General features: G+C 38.3%; 1 protein-coding gene across 1 annotated transcript in view; it reads right to left on the bottom strand.

The window, feature by feature from the left end:
• LOC121388026 (E3 ubiquitin-protein ligase AMFR-like) overlaps positions 1–22,745 on the bottom strand; it is a 39,122-nt gene that overhangs the window by 8,298 nt on the left and 8,079 nt on the right. The window contains exons 4-15 of the mRNA XM_041519225.1: positions 18,669–18,833; positions 16,953–17,105; positions 15,527–15,567; positions 13,424–13,556; positions 11,163–11,296; positions 9,151–9,261; positions 7,693–7,865; positions 6,266–6,372; positions 4,945–5,070; positions 2,456–2,530; positions 1,094–1,269; positions 126–230 (exon numbers count right to left, since the gene is read on the bottom strand). Of these exons, the coding sequence (XP_041375159.1) occupies positions 126–230; positions 1,094–1,269; positions 2,456–2,530; positions 4,945–5,070; positions 6,266–6,372; positions 7,693–7,865; positions 9,151–9,261; positions 11,163–11,296; positions 13,424–13,556; positions 15,527–15,567; positions 16,953–17,105; positions 18,669–18,833 (1,499 nt within the window). The remainder of the gene's footprint in view (positions 1–125; positions 231–1,093; positions 1,270–2,455; positions 2,531–4,944; positions 5,071–6,265; positions 6,373–7,692; positions 7,866–9,150; positions 9,262–11,162; positions 11,297–13,423; positions 13,557–15,526; positions 15,568–16,952; positions 17,106–18,668; positions 18,834–22,745) is intronic.

Here is a 22,745-nt window from a genome sequence, read left to right as displayed (position 1 = left end):
CACCTAAAAATAGAAAAATGTTTCTCATTTCCAAAACAGTTTTTCTTTTCTTTTTACATCAAACCAAACTGGAATAACTGACACAAAATCCTAAAACCTACGGCTTGTACAGAGGTATAGCTTACCTTCTGGCATGTTCCAGCATTGCGTTTTTCCTCTGCTGTAACATGGTCATTCGCTCTGTAGCAGACTTTGAGAAACGCCCACCAAACGGAGACGGATGATCATCACTGACACAAAAAAAGAGAGGAATGTCTGTTTAACATCAAGTTTCTAATCACTTCCCAGCTAAGCGCCCATCATCGTCAGTGTTCTCGCCGTTCCATTTAAACAGGGCGCCCTGCCCCACTATAGCATTTTCCCAACCTCCTTTCATGTTTTGTCACCCTCCTTTATTTTCCTGTGCCCCTCTCTATTTTCCCGCACCCTACTATATTTTACAGTATCCATCTCCACTATTTCCAAATGCACACTTTTTTTTAAGACAAAAAAAAAAAAAATCTATCAGTCTGCAAACTAAACATCAAAGGAAACAAGTCACCGTGTACAAAAAAGCAACTGACAAAAAACTTCAGTAGCTCTCTATGACTGTCAAAATTACCATATGTTTGACATCCAATAGCCGATGATTGATGGATATTCAGTGTGCTCTGGTGGTGTCAATAAACAAAACAAACTTTTTTTTCATGGGGCTATGGCTGGGATGAGAATACCCCAAATGGGTTGATCAAAGTGATCAATCCTATGACGAACTGCACCTCAAGGCAAAGACTCTTAACACCAGAGGCGTAGCGTGGGCTGGCCGCCGGGACGGTTGCCCTGGGTGCAAAATTCTCGACTGGTGGAAGGGACTCGGGGAGTGCTAACAGTCCACTGGTTAGGGGGTGCAATACTTATTACCGAAATTATTATTTTATTGTTATTCTTTTCTTTTTCTTCTCAAATTTAATACTTTCCTTGCCCCGGGTGCTGGCAACCAATGCTACGCCACTGTCTACCACTAAAATCTGTTCCGACCAATAACCATTACAATGTTTTGTCACAGAATGTAATCTAAACAAATTACTGCTTGTAACAGATGTGAACAGTTTACCTTTCCGCCTGGGCACTACTCGCCGACGGCAGATTTCTGACAATGTTACTGGTTCCTGATGTAGAGGGCGCTACCTCTAGGTCTCTGTGGTGTATTTCAGTGTCAGTGTTTTCAGCCATGTGACTGCGGAGACCCATAGCTCCTGTCCTAGACACGGTGGTTGGCAGATGTATCTCCTGGATAATAATTATTAAAAATTAATAATAAATATAACAATAATAACAATAACAATAATAATAATCAATGTAATCATCAAAATAATAAATATAATAGTACTATAATAGAATTATGTAATAAAAATAAATGGAATACAGTATAAATAATAATAACTGTTTTAGTAGTTATAATAATATTGTAATAATAATTAATGTATCAAGATTCCTGGAATTATCATCACCACCATATAAGTATTACTTTGACAACCATATAATATGTAAACTTGATACTTTTATTTTCGTTTTATCTAGTTTATCATATAATTATATAATATACAGCAGTTTCTTGGGTATTATATACATGTATATATATTTTTTTACATAATTTCCCCCCCCCATGTTAATCAATTGAAAGTGGGCTCTTTGGTCTATTTCTCGTTCCAGCCAGTGCTCCACAACTGGTTTAACAAAGGCTATGGTGTGTACTATCCTGTCTGTTGGATGTTGCATATAAAAGATCCCTAGCTGCCAATTGAAAAATAGCTGCACATGAAGGGCGACAGTGGGTTTCCTCTCTAAATATCTCTGTGGTCCATAACAATATGTTCGATGCCATACAACTGTAAATAAAATGTGTTGAATGCGTCGTTATTTAAAACATTTCCTTCCTTGAGTTTAAAAGCGTCAAGGCTAGTGTTTAGGTGTGTCAGTTCCACTGTTCCCTACACAAGCTGTGTACAGACCTAGGCTAGTGTTTAGGTGTGTCAGTTCCACTGTTCCCTACACAAGCTGTGTACAGACCTAGGCTAGTGTTTAGGTGTGTCAGTGTACACAGTGTCCAGGCTGTTCCACTGTTCCCTACACAAGCTGTGTACAGACCTAGGCTAGTGTTTAGGTGTGTCAGTTCCACTGTTCCCTACACAAGCTGTGTACAGACCTAGGCTAGTGTTTAGGTGTGTCAGTTCCACTGTTCCCTACACAAGACCTAGGCTAGTGTTTAGGTGTGTCAGTTCCACTGTTCCCTACACAAGCTGTGTACAGACCTAGGCTAGTGTTTAGGTGTGTCAGTTCCACTGTTCCCTACACAAGACCTAGGCTAGTGTTTAGGTGTGTCAGTTCCACTGTTCCCTACACAAGCTGTGTACAGACCTAGGCTAGTGTTTAGGTGTGTCAGTTCCACTGTTCCCCACACAAGCTGTGTACAGACCTGGACTTGTAAACTGTGTGCTGCTCCACTGCTATCAAACTCTTCATCTCTAGCCACTGGCCGGTTCATGGTTGCCTGGACAACAAAACAAGGAAATATGCAGGACGTGACACCCAAATAAAGACAAGCATTCAGCGGGACCAACACATTTTTGTATTGCCTATAAGTTCAGGGGTCATAACTCTGTAAACAAAATATCAGTAAATCACCATGAAAGTCAAATGTGATCTGTAACAATACATGATAAACCTATATACAAAATTTGAGCTCCATATATCAAGGCATTGTCAAAAAAAAAAAATCTGAAAAACTATATTATGTGGGACAGATGGTCAGACAGATGGACAGAGACGAAACCTATAGGGTGCATACCACCAAATCAAATCCCATAGATGACAATAGTAATATATGTGGCTAAAACTCCTACCTGAAGCGCATCAATCGACATAAATGCCACGGATATAAATACTATCACCCCTCACCCTTAAAGTGAATCAGAAAAAAACAGGGGTCAAGCTGCTCATTTCTGAGATAACAGGTAGCGTCTGTGACTACCCTTGTTTCGCAAAATATTTGAGGTGTTTTTTTTACAGGTACCCCAATACCCTGTACTTGTTTCAAGCACAAGGCTACTTGACACAGTGGCAGTAAATGAAATAAAATTTCATAAATTTTTTGCAAATACTAGAAACGGCTTCTTATTAAAAATCAACATTTAGATTACTTCAATCAATGCATTTAAGTAAAACTTTTCTGTTATTTCTCAAAATGTTTTCACGAAAAAGCAGGGATAGTAGGGATTTTTCAAGAAAAAAAGTAAAGTAAAGTTTATTTTATTTAACAACGGCTATTGGACGTCAAACATATGGTCATTCTGACACTGTTTTTAGAGGAAACCCGCTGTCGCCACATAGGCTACTCTTTTTACGACAGGCAGCAAGGGATCTTTTATTTGCGCTTCCCACAGGCAGGATAGCACAAACCATGGCCTTTGTTAAACCAGTTATGGATCACTGGTCGGTGCAAGTGGTTTACACCTACCCACTGAGCCTTGCGGAGCACTCACTCAGGGTTTGGAGTCGGTATCTGGATTAAAAATCCCATGCCTCGACTGGGATCCGAACCCAGTACCTACCAGCCTGTAGACCGATGGCCTGCCACGATGCCACCGAGGCCGGTTTTTAGGAGCCTAAGAAAAAAGTAGGGAAATGTAGGTCCCGCTTGAAAGCCTGCAGGCTATAGTCCCCTCCAGTGGGACCGGTAGAGGACTAATAACAACTGAAAGGATGTTCATCCAGCTGAAACCCTACACCAAATTAAACAATGATCATTTTCCAGCATTACAGATCACACTCGGTGTACTTTGTGAAAATACATTTTGACAGTTTAACTTTGCTTGGCACAGAAACACTTACATAATTCCAATATAAAAAGATTATAATTAAATTTCCATTACATTCATTCATTACCATATATCATCATCCCATTGGTCCAGACATAGCAACGGGAGTTTGTTCAATTCTCGATGAACGAAAAAATTATGTCATCAGGGAACGTCATACCTGATGATGTCATTTTATATGGGTAAGTTGTCTAATTGAGCATTATTGTTCAGGAATAAAAAATAATTCAAAATAAAGTATGAACTTTTAGTATTACTATTAGCAAGTATGATTAAATTTAATTATAATTATTGTCTGTTATTTCTTTTATGATCATCTGGGTATGAACAAAAGAAATCATCTGCAAACTTATGTGAGAACGGCTTCACTGATTCACAGTTTGTGGATGGCTTTTTTGGTGCATACCCTGATGAACGTAAAAGAAATAACAGACAATCCTTAAAGGGACATTCCTGAGTTTGCTGCATTGTAAGATGTTTCCGACTAATAAAATATTTCTACAATTGAACTTACATATTACATATATTTTCTTGTTTAGAATAGCAGTCTGTATATTCAATGTTTCTGGTCGTCTTAATATTTGTAAGAAGCCCAAACTGAATTTTATCTTCAAATAATTTTGTATATACGAAAAAACTATTGTTTAGGAAATAAAATGAAACTTAACCTAGTACAAATATTAGAACGATCAGAAACATGTTTAATATGCAGCCACTAATATTTTATGCAGAAAAATATACTTGATATGTAATTACAGTCGTTACAAAGTCTCTGTTAGTCAATAACATCTTAAAAATTGCAGCAAACTCAGGAATGTCCCTTTAAGCAGTTGCTGTCAACACTATTTAAAAATCCTCCTACTATTTTTCCATGTTATGCTATACATTATTTGCACAAAGAATCGGTCGAGAGATATTTTATACTGATGGGAAAAGAAAAGGAACATTTGTTTAACGAAACATCAGCACATTCTGAGCTATAGCTATTTAGCTGCTAGTATGTAAATTTATTTTTATTTCTACATGTATATAAAATTATTGCCTATAATGTGTATTTAATGATGTTAAAATAATTAACTGTCCTCACCGGTGGTGCGAGTAGCCGCCCGTCAAGTATGCTGTCGATGGTGAGATCAACCGACCTAGTCACTCGGAGGTCATCGAGGATTGTGGTCAGCGGCATACTGGGAAATACCTGCTGAACCTGGCGCGCCTGAATCGAAAACAAGAAAACATAAATACCGAACACAATACAGATACTATTGAAGTAACCAAATAATAAATAAAGTTTGTTTTGTTTAACGACACCACTAGAGCACCTTGATTTATTAATCATCGGCTATTGGATGTCAAACATATGGTCATTTTGACTATAAACTAAAAAAATTCAGATATTCTGTTCATTATAAACTCAAACTGTAGTAGATTTTAAAATCTGTAAATAGAGGATTAGTCACAAGTATTTTGTAATATGGAAAATATCAACTGAGTCTGTTAATTGGTATTTGTCGAGGCTCTGATAAGTTTGATATTTTCCATGTTAAAAAACACAAGTAGTTAATTCTATTTATCCTACAACACGTCTAAAATAACATTTTAATTTGATTTTTTTTGTAAATCACAGTACTATAGGTAGCACTAAACCAATTAATTTCCGGCTGGGTCGAAGTTCGAGGTGCACAGAACGCTTGCTAGAGTAGTTAACACCACAAGTCCTATGAGTGTCTTGGTTGTAAAAGAAAAAGTTTCATCTGGGCTAAAAATGTATACAATTTTAATTCATCTAGTACCACTGTGTCAAATAGCCTTGTGCTTGGATCATGTATGGGGTACATGTGAAAAAAGTACTCAAATTTTATGCGAACCTAGGGGTGTTGTAAAAACATCTGGTTATACCGAAAATGAGCCACGAAAGGTATCATTTTCTGCAGTTAATACTTTGAGGTAGGGGTTGTAGTACTGATATTTATGGGTCATAGTTTGGTTGATATATTGCATATAGTGTTTTTAAACACAAACGTTAACATGGTTGCCTATGGGATTTTAATTGGTATAGTCCAACCTATAGTCACGTCCATCGGTAATATGACATCACGATTAGTACAAATTATTTTGATGTCAAGCATTTTAACTACCGGTAGGTCTTGTTGGCTTGTAAAAAACATAATATCACTGCATGTTTGTTTACGTGAACAGTGGTGAAACAGCCACGCTAACATTTTCTTACCATACTGTCGATTGTGTGAGTATACTTTATGCAGCAAACAAAAGTATTGTTAGACTAAAGATGAGAAAGATTAATTGACACTTTGTTGGTAGAAACAAAGGAATGAAATGTTTTATTTAACGACGCACCCAACACATTTCATTTACGGTTATATGGCGTCGGTTGTTGGTAGAATGCTCACCATGTTATCGAGCTGAGATGTCTGGATGTGTGTCTGTTGCCCTGGTAACAGGTTTGTGTGTGTCACCTCGACGGAGAAACTCGGCAACCAACTGACGTATCTGGAACCTGTAGTAACAACGGCACAATTGTCAAGCTGCCTAAACACCTCTTTAAAACATGGCTTATTGCAACAGCACAAAACTTTGACCAGGGCTTGTAGAATTTTTATAAAATCCACTAGCCATGGGATCAGTGATTTTTAAAATTTACTAGCCACGACTAAAAATTTACTAGCCCTACTTTACTTTAAGTTAATACAAATTTACTAAATAATAGCAATAATCAAATATGTCACCTAAAGGGGGAGATAGAGCTTAAAACACCAACACTGAAGGGGTGGGGTAGAGGCAGGATATTCATATTTACAAAATGGACTTAACTGCAACTTTTGTTTTCACTAGCCGTCAGACATGCCAATAATAGTTATTTACTAGCCCCACAATGAATATCACTAGCCATAGGAGTGGGGCTATCATAATCTACAAGCCCTGACTTTGACTAACAATTGTTTAAACAATCTTGAATAAAACATTAAAAAAATTAATTTAGATAAATTGGAAATTTTATAAAATAAATCATGAAACTGGAAATGTTAAGGAATCCTGATTTAACTAAACACTGGCACATTGTTTAATGAGCAGCTACAGGTATATTAGGTGTTTAATACATAGTAATTAGGAATTTTTTAAATTTACAAATAACCTTCTGCTTCCACAGACAGAATAGGAACGTATCAATTTTGTTTAAAGATAAACTGATCATCAGTGTCGAATAACTGAAACATAAATTGAAAAAGTATTATAATAATTCAACAATACTGCGGTAATGTTTGTAATAAATGCTTCTACTTTGAGTAGCTAGCAGCAATTTCCAAATTAGCTCAGTTGGACCAACATTTGGAGCTGACAGGGGTCAGGTCAGGTCAGGTCAGGTCAAAGGGCTTAACGTGCACATTCAGAGCAAGTGGTTGTAGTGCACGCCTGTCATGGGAGCAGGTGTCGACTTATGCTGGCTCTTACATCCAGGACAAACTATGGAGGTTGTTTAAGTACATGAATATTATTATTTTAATAACCCACTCTTGACGTGTAACTGCTCGCGGCCCACAGCTCCGAGATATAATGTAATCTTGCATTGAAAAAAATTAAAGTTTGTTGTTTAACACCACCACTAGAGCACATTGATTTATTAATCATCAAATATTGGATGTCAAACCTTTGGTAATGTTGACAGTCTTAAAGAGGAAACCTGCTCAATTTTTCTACTAGTAGCAAGGGATCTTTTACATGCACTTTCCCACAGACAGGACAGCACATACCACTTCCTTTGATATACCAGTCGTGGTCTTGCTATGATTTAGTCTAGGTATAGATCTGAATATCTCACCGTCGAAGTGAAAGAAATGGTTGACAGTTTCCTGGTTGGGTGGGGCGGGGGGTGGCGGTATGTTGTCCCCACCGTCCGGTGTGGCGGGGTCTGCCCTGCTCGGCTCGTCACTCAGTGACATCCGACACGTGGGACAGGACGTATCCTGTTCCAACCACGATCTCAGACACGAGCTACACACAAAACAAACCGATATTAAAGATAAATATTTAACTGAATGAATGAATGAATGAATAAATGAATAAATGAATGAATGTTTAATAACACCCCGGCACAAAAACACACATCGACTATTAACAAAGGTAAGGATATGAATATGATTATTTACATTAAAAATAAAGATTATATAATATGTAAATTATTCACAATTATCAACATTTTATCAAGTGAACACACTTCTACATCAAGATTTCTTATGCACGCTTTAAGCAGAAAGGAAGTGGGTTGCTTTGTACATTCATAAAACTGTCAGTAACTGAACTTCTCTTATATTAACAGCTCTGACAATTGGGCAAACAATCCTGAAACGCTTGTTAAAATAGGGGGTTCATGTCAACCTTTCTTCTAACAATGATGGATTTCCGCAACAGTTTAACAATATTTTATTTCACTTTTTAAAGTACCGGTACTTTTTCCCTAAACTGGACAGGTACAGTGGAAATGGTTTCAAGCTCCAAAATATGTTCTTATAAGACAAGTGGCTGCTTAATACAGGTCAGGTTTGCTATATTACATGATTTGAGAGAACAAAAAGGCAATCTCAGGTGGCAATTTGTGCCAGTTTAACGTTCTGACTACTACAGGCCCGACGTCGTGTCAGTCGACATACTGTACACTGTATACAGTGCATTCCCCCAATTCATATTTCCCGCCGTTTTGCACACGACACTCACTGGAAACGATTTATTAACAGGAAACAAAAGACCACTCAGCTTCCTGTGTCTTTAAAATTAGATTTTTCATTGTAAAATGTCTTGAAATTTTGAGTTGAAAAAGTGGTTTTCGGCAAGTATTTTTGCTTGACAACAATAATGGCACATTGTGGTCATTTTCAGGGATCGATAGCTAATTGTGACAGCTAATTTGATAATAAATTTGATCGTTTTTACCAACAACGAAAATCACCATATATTGGGATATGAATTGTTCTGGTCAGAAAGCCACTGTTATTGGGAATAATGGACATAAATACTGGACAGCTGGCCACAAATGGCCTAATTTTAATCAACAATAACTAATCTAAAATAACATAAAAATTAGAAAAATACATGAAAATAATACTTTGATTCAAATATGAACTTTATTTTATGTATTTATAAAACATTTAAGTAATAATTATTAACTTATACCGACTCAACGTGGTTTTTGTAAAAAATTAGTCTAAAGGTTGATGAACATACCAACAAAATATTACTACTATTATAATATCTACTTTGACAAGACATAAACAAGCCTTACTTGTGGAACAGATGACTACACGGCAGTTTGCGAGCGGATTCCATTCTCTCCCAACAGATGGCGCAGTCATCGGCATTCTTCTCAATATCCTCCTGCATGGCCATTGGAAACCTTGAAAAAAACCAACAAGACTTGACCATTGAAATTTTAAATGCACATGTCATTTATTATTGCATATACTTACCTTTGTTCGACATCAGTGTTTCTGCCAGAAAGCAATTTTTGGGTATGGTGCTACGGAATTGAATGCAAACAGGGGGTATGGGGGGCCTCCTCCAGAAAGAAAATGGGTTACGTTTAGGGTTAGGGTTATGAAAATCATACAGTAATGATAAGAGTAATTAATTTTGTCACATGGTTAATTTTAAAAAAAATAATTGCAAAAACATTTGGGTATGGTGCCATACCCGTTTTACCTTCTGGCAGAAACACTGGACATCTAACGCTAATGATGCTGGGGGTTATCATTAAACAGCAACTCGTAGAAAACACTGATGTGGACTAGATGTAAACACTGAATCAGTTTTCATTAAGAGAGAATGGCCAACTGTCAGACTATATCCATGTATCACAAGGAAGAAGAAAATCAATTCGATTTTCTGTTTTCATTGATACTTCATCTGACTTCTCACCAAGGAAACGGAAGGGATGTTTACCACAAGTTCAGCACATTGTAAACTCTGACCACACATGGTTATTAAACACTGGTGTAGATCTATAGTGAGAGAGGTTTGCTTTGTTCAACGACACCACTAGAGCACATTGATTCATTAATCATGGGCTATTGGATGTCAAACATTTGGTAATTTTGATATATAGTCTTAGAGAGGAAACCCACAAAATTTTTCCATTAGCAGCAAAGGATCTTTTATATGCACCATCCCATGGACAGGGTAGCACATACCACGGCCAGTCGTAGTGCACTGGCTTGGTCGAGAAATAGACCAATGGGCCCACTGAAGGGGATCGATCCTAAAACAACCGTGCATCAAGCGAGCACTTAACCACTGGACTATGTCCTGCCCCATACTGAGAGAGAAACTCAGCATGGCTTCACATGCTTATTTTAACACATAGATACCGAGACATGGGCAATTCCAGTGCCATAGACAGGACAGACATACTGGAGCCTCTAAGTTTCTCCTCTAAGATGCTTTCCTCTGCTCCTGGATGGAATGAATGTTTATGACACCTCAGCATGAAAAATACATCAGCTATCGGGTGTCAACCATGACTGCTCCTGGGTGGATACTGTGACCCGCTGAGCGACATCCCATCCTGGGTGTGTGTGTGTGTGTGTGTTTTGGGTGTGGTACGTAGCCCAGTGGTAAAGTACTCGCTCGATGCGCAGTCAGTTTAGGATCGATCCCCTTCAGTGGCCTCATCAGGCTATTTCTCGTTCCAGCCAGTGCTCCACAACTGGTGTAACAAAGGCCATGATATGTACTATCCTGTCTGTGGGATGGTGCATATAAAAGATTCCTTGCTGCTCATCGAAAAGAGTAGTCTATGAAGTGGCGACAGCAGGTTTCCTCTCTATATCTGTATGGTCCTCAACCATAAGTCTGACGCCATATAACCGTAAATAAAATGTGTTGAGTGCATCGTTAAATAAAACATTTTCTTCCTTCCCATTCCAGGCTGTTTAATGATAACTGTGACGACTGGTTTGTTTTATTTAACAACACCACTGGAGCACATCAATTAATTAATCATCAGCTAATAGCGATGCTTAGTATGCAATGTTCTGAGTAGAAGAAACCTACATCTGCTGCACAAGCTACTCTTTTACTGTCTTTTGATATGCCAGGGGCCTAATTCACAAAGGTCTCTTAGGTTTTGCTAGACAACAAAGCATCCTCTTTGCAAGTCTTTTAGCATTGCACTGCGAGATCGCAAAGTTGCGAGAGTTTAGTGAATTAGGCCTCTGGTGTACGCAATTGGTTAAGATGGGATACTATCATGACGCTTCATGATTCTAAAATTGTGACAACCTATCAAAACACACTTACTTGGCTTCGACATTCTTGACGACTCGCAGGTAATTCTTGTGCCGCTTGACACGCCGCTGGAACTCATAAAACAGGTAACGCAGCTGCATACAGATCACGAGACTTGCCATGCTCAGGAAGATGTTACCCCACAGCTGTCAGAAAAAACCCAAAAAAACCCCATTTATACAAGGTGTACAAAATAAGCCAACTAAAATCAATTAGGGTAAGTTGATAAAATGTCACGTAATCTTTTAACATATACATTAATTTTTTTTAAATCTACAAAAAAAAAAAAAATTCTCTAATTTCTAGAGAGGGTCAGGTTCCTAAAACCACTTTTTTTAAAAGGCCCAACCATAAACTGGGATAATTATTTCCCTAACACTGGAAAATAAAAAAGAATCACAGTATTTGTCTGAAATTGGTATAATTAGATTTAATATTTTCTATCTGACATAATTTCCTACAGTTATTGCTCATAGTATTCTTTGTTTTGACTTTATAATACAAAGCAGGACACTTTCATTTCTCAGGCCTAGACTGGGCTTAGAAAACAACAAGTAACCGTGATGATTGTCAACAGGCGAGAAAACCAGCTTAGCGGTTATCTTGAACTAAACTTGCCATCGCCAGTAAACACTGGAATCTCAACAGTTTATTTATTTTCTAAAATAATAATAATAACCACTCTTAATTTTTTCTAAAATAATAACCATATTTTTTTTCACAAACCGTCATTACAAAGAACTGTTAACAGGAAAAGAAATTCTTAACAGCATAATTTAACAAACCAGCATGTGTAGGTGGTAACAGAACACAGTAAGAAGTGGACAATGTGTTATTACAAACCAGCATGTGTAGGTGGTGACAGAACACAGTAAGAAGTGGACAATGTGTTATTACGAACCAGCATGTGCAGGTGGTGACAGAACACAGTAAGAAGTGGACAATGTGTTATTACAAACCAGCATGTGTAGGTGGTGACAGAAACACAGAACACTGTAAGAAGTGGACAATGTGTTATTACAAACCAGCATGTGTAGGTGGTGACAGAACACAGTAAGAAGTGGACAATGTGTTATTACGAACCAGCATGTGTAGGTGGTGACAGAACACAGTAAGAAGTGGACAATGTGTTATTACAAACCAGCATGTGTAGGTGGTGACAGAAACACAGAACACTGTAAGAAGTGGACAGTGTGTTATTACAAACCAGCATGTGTAGGTGGTGACAGAACACAGTAAGAAGTGGACAATGTGTTATTACGAACCAGCATGTGTAGGTGGTGACAGAAACACAGAACACAGTAAGAAGTGGACAATGTGTTATTACAAACCAGCATGTGTAGGTGGCGACAGAAACACAGAACACTGTAAGAAGTGGACAATGTGTTATTACGAACCAGCATGTGTAGGTGGTGACAGAACACAGTAAGAAGTGGACAATGTGTTATTACAAACCAGCATGTGTAGGTGGTGACAGAACACAGTAAGAAGTGGACAATGTGTTATTACAAACCAGCATGTGTAGGTGGTGACAGAAACACAGAACACTGTAAGAAGTGGACAATGTGTTATTACAAACCAGCATGTGTAGGTGGTGACAGAACACAGTAAGAAGTGGACAATGTGTTATTACGAACCAGCATGTGTAGGTGGTGACAGAACACAGTAAGAAGTGGACAATGTGTTATTACAAACCAGCATGTGTAGGTGGTGACAGAACACAGTAAGAAGTGGACAATGTGTTATTACGAACCAGCATGTGTAGGTGGCAACAGAAATACAGAACACAGTAAGAAGTGGACAATGTGTTATTACGAACCAGCATGTGTAGGTGGTGACAGAAACACAGAACACAGTAAGAAGTGGACAATGTGTTATTACGAACCAGCATGTGTAGGTGGTGAGAGAAACACAGAACACAGCCAGAAGTGGACAATGTGTTATTACAAACCAACATGTGTAGGTGGTGAGAGAAACACAGAACACAGTAAGAAGTGGACAATGTGTTATTACGAACCAGCATGTGTAGGTGGCGACAGAAATACAGAACACAGTAAGAAGTGGACAATGTGTTATTACGAACCAGCATGTGTAGGTGGCGACAGAAATACAGAACACAGTAAGAAGTGGACAATGTGTTATTACGAACCAGCATGTGTAGGTGGTGACAGAAACACAGAACACAGTAAGAAGTGGACAATGTGTTATTACAAACCAACATGTGTAGGTGGTGACAGAACACAGTAAGAAGTGGACAATGTGTTATTACGAACCAGCATGTGCAGGTGGTGACAGAAGTCGATGGCGAGAGCGGCTAGTTCAAACACGAGCTCCGTGTAGTAGACATATATAGACCGGTTCTCCCACACGCCCTCCTTACTCATGTCCCACAGGTGGATGAAATACCTGCAACAAAAACATTACATTGGTATCAATCATAAACATTATATTGGTGTCAATCATAAACATTACATTGGTGTCAATCATAATTTTAAAAATCAACCGTTTCTCCCTCTTTACTCATGTCCCACAGATGGATGAAATACCTGCAACAAAAACATAACATTGCTAATAAGCCAAACTCTGATAATTAATTGCTATATTTTTTTTATTAATACAGAGCAAAATGAATAAAATTCAAATGAATGTTTAATGAAACCCCATAAAGAAAAATGTCTTGGCTATTGATAATCAAACAAAAATAAGTATATAAAAATATTGATAATCAATACTGACATAAAAATTCAAAGGTTAAATTAAAGGGAATGTCCCGAGTTTGCTGGAACTGTGACACATGTCTGACTGACAGAACATTTTAATGAGTAAAATTACATATGAAAGATGAAAGGCATTTCTTATTTAGAATATCAGTGTCTGTATATAGTAAAGAGTCGCTCAATGTTTTTAAAAAAAAAAAAAAAAAAAAAAAAAATTAATGTCCCAGATCATATAACAGTGTCCGGATCACTGCTTTACATATATATCTATGTTCTAAGAAACAACAAAATATGTTAAAAATAACAACAAAAATAGAAACTGATTCAGACTAAAGTTCACACATACATACAGCTGGACGTGGACAGTGATCTATAATACAGCTATATATTTTTATGATCAGAGATTTAACGAGAACAGAGAAAATAGTGAATACAAGAAGTCTCACAATGTTTCTGGAAGCCGAGACATGATTCTAGTAGTTCCCAATAATTTCGTAAATACGAATAAACAGTTTTAGCTGCTATAAACAATAGGATGACCAAAAACTAAATAATTGTTTATTTTTTGTTTAACGACACCACTGGAGCACATCGATTAATTAATCAACGGATATTGGATGTCAAACATTTGATAATTCTGACTTGTATGCAGCAAGGGATCTTTTATATGCATTTTCCCACAGACAGGAAACCACATACCACAGCCTTTGTCCAGTTGTGGTGAAAAAAAAAATGAATATACAGACACTGATATTCTAAACAAGAAAATATATTTAGTATGTAATGTTAGTCGTTTATAACACTCTGTTAGTTGAAAACATCTTACAATGGCAGGGTGGGATGTAGCCCAGTGGTAAAGCACTCGCTTGATGTGTGGTTAGTTTCGGATCAATCTCTGTTGGTGGGAGCATTAGGTTATTTCTTGTTCCAGCCAGTGCACCACGACTGGTATATCAAAGGCTGTGGTATGTGCTATCCTGTCTGTGGGATGGTGCATATAAAACATCCCTTGCTACTGATGGAAAAATGTAGCGGGTTTCTTCTCTTAGACTATATGTCAAAATTACCAAATGTTTGATGCAATAGCCGATGCATAATTTAATCAATGTGCTCTAGTGGTGTCATTAAACAAAAACAAACTTACAATGGCAGCAAACTCAGGGCAGTCCCTTTAAAACACTGTAAAGACTGGATAATATAGCTAATACAATCAGGGCTTGTAGAATTTCTATAAAATCCACTAGCCATGGGATCAGTGATTTTAAAAACTGACTTGCCACGATTTAAAATTGACTAGCCCTACTTTACTTTCAGTTAATACAGTTTTACTAAATAATAGTAATAATTGGATGTGTCACCTAAAGAGGGAGATAGAGCTTAAAAACACTAACAGTGGGGGGTGGTGTAGGGCAGGATATTCATATTTACAAAATAAATTTAACTGCAACATTTGACAAAAAACATTTCACTAGCCGTCAGGCATGGCAATAGTAGTTATTTACTTGCCCAAAATTGAATATCACTAGCCATGGGAGTGGGGCTACCATAATCTAGAAGCACTGACAATTCTGCGTACATAACAATGTTTTGACAATGTATACAGTGACTGAGATACTTGTAGATAAAAGCTATGAATAAATACACATTTCGCAGTCTTACCTAACAAGAACGTACAATGTCCGCAGTCCAAGCAACAGGCACTGAAAAAGAAATATGCTGTATTTTAGACAGAAGTAATATATGCCTTTTCTAAAACTTGGCACTTTAAAACAAAATATCAAACCCATCTAATAAACAATCAGAACATACGCCATAATTTAAATCAAATAACTGTACCGTTGTATTCCTATATCCTACATGTATGTACAGGGATGTGAGACGGGCTGGAATAAAAAAGCTTACTGCTCACCTTCTTTCTTCCCAAGTCGAACAAAGGCTTTCAAATAGCATATCCTGGATTGGACAAAACTGGCCAACTGCAACGAAGCTGATGAAATCCAGCCAAGAAAATGTACTACATGTGAATACTACTTGCGATCGCATAATACTACTTTTGATGTAAGTCTTGTGCACGGCGCGGCAGACTCCATCAGCCAAAAGGCTCATCGGTTTTTGGTTGTTTTTTTACAAAGACGAAATGGAAAAGTGCATTTCCACGTAGCTCTCACACCCCTGTATAAGGCAATAAAAACAACTGAACAAGATTTAGAATAAGACTGACCTCTGCTCCTATGAACGCGTGAATCTTTAGTCCCGCCTCCAGGCCGGTGTCGATACACACAAGAAGAAGACCCCCCCCCCCCCCCTACCCCCGCCCACACCTAGATTTAGTATAAGACTGACCCCTGCTATACACGAGTAGACCCCCCCCCCCTCCTCACACCTAGATTTAGAATAAGACTGACATCTGCTATACACGAGTAAACCCCCCTCCCCCAACCTAGGTTTAGAATAAGACTGACCTCTGCACCCATGAACGCGAGAATCATTAGTCCTGCCTCCAGCCCGGTGTAAATACACATGACAAGTAGACCAACATCCCCCCCCCCCCCCAGATTTATAATGAGACTGACCTCTGCACCCATGAATGCGAGAATCATTAGTCCTGCCTCCAGCCCGGTGTAAATAAACATGACAAGTAGACCAACCCCCCCCCCCCCCCCCCCCCCCCCCCCCCAACCTAGATTTATAATGAGACTGACCTCTGCACCCATGAACGCGAGAATCATTAGTCCTGCCTCCAGCCCGGTGTAAATACACATGACAAGTACCCCCCCCCCCCCCCCCCCACAACCTAGATTTATAATGAGACTGACCTCTGCACCCATGAACGCGAGAATCATTAGTCCTGCCTCCAGCCCGGTGTAAATACACATGACAAGTAGACACCCCCCCCCACACCTAGATTTAGAATAAGACTGACCTCTGCACCCATGAACGCGAGAATCATTAGTCCTGCCTCCAGCCCTGTGTAAATACACATGACAAGTAGACCCCCCCCCCCCCCCAGATTTATAATGAGACTGACCTCTGCTATACACGAGTAGACCCTCCTCCCCTGACTTAGATTTAGAATAAGACTGACCTCTGCACCCATGAACGCGAGAATCGTTAGTCCCGCCTCCAGCCCGGTGTAGATACACACTACAAGTAGACCGGCACACGAGAACAGGATGACAAACAGGAGAGAGAGCAGCTTGATGTGAGCCGACCGCGGGGTCATCGGGGAGAACGACAGCTACAAATAAAACAAAAAACAAATTATTTAAATACAGATCACTCAATCAGGGGACACATGACCCGACCACAGAGCCATCGATCGGCAGAACGAAAGCTACAATAAAACAAAAACAACAGCAGCATTTAAATATAGATCACCAAATCAGGGGACACAAGCTTGACCTGTGTATATGATAGACTTAAAAAGAGCTTCCTTTAATTAACATAGAATACCTTTAACTTAATGGATAAAAAATATGGCTTGTCACATTTTTTAAAGTTTGCACATCTTAAGAAAGAGACTTCATGAGTGAGCTGCCATTGTAACATGTTACCGACTAATAGATCAATTTCAGTGACAACACTTACTTACATGTTTATTAAAGACATTTTCTTGTTTAGAATATTCATGTTTGTATATCCAATGATTTTCTGGTCTTAATGTTTGCAGTATATAGCTCATACTTTCTTCCTGATATATATTTTTTTTTTATATGTAACAAATTTTTGGGAGGTGTAATCCAGTTTTGACTACTACAAAATGTATAGACACTGTTTAAATAAAACAATGTAATAATATGTATGTTTAGTTGTTACAAAGGCTCTACGAAATATGATCAAATAGCAGCAAACTGAAGAATATTTTAAAATGATGAAAAACTGACCATGAAAGTTTATTTTGTTTAACGACACCACTAGAGCATATCGATTTATTAATCGTCGGCTATTGGATGTCAAACATTTGGTAATCTAGACATATAGTCTTAGAGAGTAAACCTGCTACATTTTTCCATCAGTAGCATAGGATCTTTTACAAAGTTTGTTTTATTTAATGACACCACTAGAGCACACTGATTTTTTTATCTTATCATCGGCTTTTGGAAGTCAAACATATGGTCATTCTGACACTTTTTTTAGAGGAAACCCGCTGTTGCCACACAGGCTACTCTTTTATGACAGGCAGCAAGGGATCTTTTATTTGTGCTTCTCACAGGCAGGATAGAACAAACCATGGCCTTTGTTGAACCAGTTATGGATCACTGGTCGGTTCAAGTGGTTTACACCTACCCATTGAGCCTTGCGGAGCACTCACTCAGGGTTAGGAGTCGGTATCTGGATTAAAAATCCCATGTCTCGACTGGGATCCAAACCCAGTACCTACCAGCCTGTAGACTGATGGCCTAACCATGACGCCACTGAGGCCGGTAGGATCTTTTACATGCACCATCCCACAGATAGGTTGCACATACAATGGCCTTTGATATACTAGTTGTGGTGTACTGGCTGAAACGACAAATAGCCTAATGAGCCCACCGACGGGGATTGATCCCAAACCGACCGTGGATCAAGTGAGAAGCTTTACCACTCAGGGCTAGCTCTGGGTGAGCAGAAAACTTTGCCAAATTTTCTGTGAAACTTCAAAAACTCCAGTTAATTTATAACAAAATATCAGTTATTACATGAAATTATTGCGCCAAATGCTTTCGACATTCGTGGCGCGTGCCAGAGCCAGCCCTGCCATGGGCTACGTCCTGACCCAAGTGACGACGACGCCCTGTAGACGACGTGTTGTTAAACTCACGTATTCGAAGCGGTCCTTGCAGAGCTGCGTGAGGAGGTGGAAGAAGCCGAGGACGGAGAACCAGGCGACCCACAGCACGACCTCCTCCATCGTCTGAACGTTCATCACTCCGAAGATGAAGATGAACTTGTAGAAGACAAAGTTCCAGAACTTGTCCTTCAGGTGCTGTAGAATGCAAAAAGAAAACAACAATCGTTATTTATACTTGTAGAACACCAAGAGAAAACAACAATCGTTATTTATACTTGTAGAACGCAAAAAGAAACAACAATTGTTATTTATACTTGCAGAACGCAAAGAGAAAACAACATTCGTTATTTATACTTGCAGAACGCAAAGAGAAAACAACATTCGTTATTTATACTTGCAGAACGCAAAGAGAAAACAACAATCGTTATTTATACTTGTAGAACGCAAAGAGAAAACAACATTCGTTATTTATACTTGTAGAACGCAAAGAGAAAACAACAATTGTTATTTATACTTGTAGAACGCAAAGCAGGGCTTCTAGAATTTTTATTTATACTTGTAGAACGCAAAGAGAAAACAACAATTGTTATTTATACTTGTAGAACGCAAAGCAGGGCTTCTAGAATTTTTATTAAAATTCACTAGCCATGGGATCAGTGCAGGGCTTCTAGATTATGGTAGCCCCACTCCCATGGCTAGTGATATTCAACGTTGGGCTAGTAAATAACTACTACTACTAAATGTTGCAGTTGTCTATTTTGTAAATATAAATATCCTTCCCCCAACCCTACCCCTAATGTTAGTGTTTTTAAGCTCTATCTCTCTCTTCAGGTGACATATCCAATTTTTTCTATTATTTAGTAAAATAGTATTAACTTAAAGTAAAGTAGGGCTAGTGAATTTTTAATCGTGGCTAGTAAATTTTAAAAATCACTGATCCCATGGCTAGTGGATTTTATAAAACTTCTAGAAGCTCTGCAGTGATTTTAAAACGTTACTAGCCACGATTAAAAAGTAACTAGCCCTACTTTACATTGTATTTACAATTTTACTAATAGTAATAATCGGACATGTCACCTAAAGGAGTAGAGAGCTTAAAAACCCTTAGATTGGGGATGGGGGCAGGGTATTCATATTTACAAAATAGACTTAATGTAAGTGTAGCCTACATCTGACAACTTTATTTTTCACTAGCCGTTGGGCATAGTGATAGTAGTTATTTACTAGCCCAATATTGAATATCACTAGCCACGGAAGTGGGGCTACCATAATCTAGTAGCCCTGTCTGGCATGGCAATAGTAGTTATTTACTAGCCCAATATTGAATATCACTAGCCATGGGAGTGGGGCTACCATAATCTAGAAGCCCTGTCTGGCATGGCAATAGTAGTTATTTACTAGCCTGATAATGAATATCACTAGCCATGGGAGTGGGGCTACCATAATCTAGAAGCCCTGTCTGGCATGGCAATAGTAGTTATTTACTAGCCTGATAATGAATATCACTAGCCATGGGAGTGGGGCTACCATAATCTAGAAGCCCTGCTGATGCTAATTGAAAAGAGTGGCCCATAGCGTGCTTTAACAGGTTTCATCTCTCATTATTGGTGTGGTCATTAATCATCTAGCCATCACCAACAAATGTGTTCAGTTAAAAAACGTTTAGCGTTGTTTACTGACACCACTAGAGCACATTGATTTATTAATCAGCGGCTACTGGATGTCAAACATTTAATAAATTTGACATAGTCTTAAGAGTATGGCCTCCACGAGTCCACAATATTGGACTCGAGTACTCGAGGGTCAAACTTGACCTGGACCCGAGCACCCGACACCTACAGGTACACTATATAGATGATAATGAGACTAAGCAATAAAGAAAAATAGTGTTGTGCATCTTAATTCAAGCGCTGAACATGGATGCCAAATCATGCCGTTGTTTTTCAATCCATACATTCGACTTTTGCTTTCCCTAGCTCTATAATGAAACTGGTGGCAAGCATGTGCCAAAATGACATAAAAAAAATGTAATAATTAAATGAGAGTACTCTTCCTGGAGTACTCGTGGAGACCCTACATTTTTCCATTAGTAGCAAGGGTTGTTTTATATGCACCATCCCACAGACAGGATAATATATACAACGGCCTTTGATATAAGGGGATCGATCCGAGATTGACCACACATTCGGAGAGAGCCGAGATGCTTCCCGTCCCACATGTGTTCAGAGTCGTTAACTAAAAGATTTCTTCCTTTTTAAGTGTAACAGATAACAAAATGCAAAGGGGGATTAACTCTATAAAAGGAAGGAAGGAAATGTTTTATTTAATGACACACTCAACACATTTTATTTACGGTTATATGGCATCGGACATATGGTTAAGGACCACATAGATATTGAGAGAGAGGAAACTTGCTGTCGCCACTTCATGGGCTACTCTTTTCGATTGGCAGCAAGGGATCTTTTATATGCACCATCCCACAGACAGGATAGCACATACCATGGCCTTTGATGTACCAGTCATGGTGCACTGGCTGGAGCGACACATGTGTTCAGAGTCGTTAACTAAAAGATCTCTTCCTTCCTTTTTAAGTATAATGGATAACAAAATGCAAAAGGGTATTAACTCTATGAAACGACAGTTGAAACATGAGTTAACTACCAGATTGAAGTCCTGGAAGCATACATTCACTAAAAGCTTTTTCTCTAAATTGCCATTTCCACTGATACTACAGGTGATGCGCCAGTTCCGGATCACTTCAAACAAAATTGTGAATTCTGTCAACATGCGCGTGTATGACTTTAAAAGAAATTCTTGGTAATAAAGATAATCAACCATATAAATAAACAGTGATATAAAATATTACGGGGCGTGTGTCAAAAGTAAAGGTGCGTGATCCTTATTTTCGTTGTGTACTTTCAACAATTTGAATTATATTTGATTTCTGGCATTCTAGTATATAATAATAATAATAATAATTAATATTATTATTACTAATAATAAATAATTGTTTTCATTTATTATCGTATATATCAATAATAATAATAATTATTATTATTAATATTATTATATTGATGACTTTTAAAAGTCACATATTCTTTGTGAAAGGAACAAAGGCTTGAAAATAGAAAGAAATGGCATAGCAAAATATCAACTTTGGGACTGTTTAGTATTTATCATAATACAGGGGTGGATTATGCTTTAGGTGGGGTGGGGTGGGGGTGGGGTAATTCCGAAATTATAAATTTTACAGGTTATCTACGTGGTGGGGGTGTTTTTGTTTTTTTAGCCTGATATAATCCGCCCGTTTAAATATTAAAATTAAGCAAATAATTTTGAAGCAGGACGGTTAGACCCCTTGTTAATAATGATAAATATTAATATAGTGACACACACTAAACAGTCACAAAAGTGGATTATTAATTATTATTTCTGACGTGTTGTTCCATTTGCCCTTTTCTGGTTAGTCTCCCACCCCCCTCGCAAAATAATTCCTGGATCTACTCCTGAATACAGAATTATTTTCAAGGATGGTCTAAAGGCTAGGGCTAGCTCAGATTGACCGTGTGAATACACAGATAAGTGGCCGACTGACTCTCCTGCATCAGAATGCGATTGTGTAAAACAAAAATCCACTGAAAAAAATAATCCACCCTATAGTGGTACAGACTGTTTAAATGCGAATTATAATTAAGCCGAATAAGAGATTTTCACTTCGTTGACAAAACCAAATAGAGGACCCCTTCCCCCTCTCTCCCAAAGTCGAGCAGTCGAGTAATCGAGTATGTGAAAAGCACGTGCAAGGCACATGCGAAACAGACCACTGGCGGTGGCATGGTTTTATAAAGGTCCTCATGTCAAACTTGTGCCGATTCTTTTCTTTGTACAGTAAACTTTTTTCTTTTTTTTCCCCAATCAATCAATCAATCAAGCAATGGGGTGGACGGCTCTCACACTGAGGGGGGCGGGCAACATTACTGAATCCTCTTATGGGGCAAATACAAAGACATGTGTGCAGCGATTTTAGCGATTCTAGACTGGCGATCTAACAGGTCATACGGGCTCTTATTTTTGTAGGGGGCAGGGCAGACTGATTTTTGCCCGAAT

Source organism: Gigantopelta aegis, chromosome 14 (genome assembly GCF_016097555.1).
Source record: "Gigantopelta aegis isolate Gae_Host chromosome 14, Gae_host_genome, whole genome shotgun sequence".
Classification (NCBI taxonomy): domain Eukaryota; kingdom Metazoa; phylum Mollusca; class Gastropoda; order Neomphalida; family Peltospiridae; genus Gigantopelta; species Gigantopelta aegis.
The sequence above is the reverse complement of the archived record's forward strand: the minus strand, read 5'-3'. Positions and strand labels throughout refer to the sequence as shown.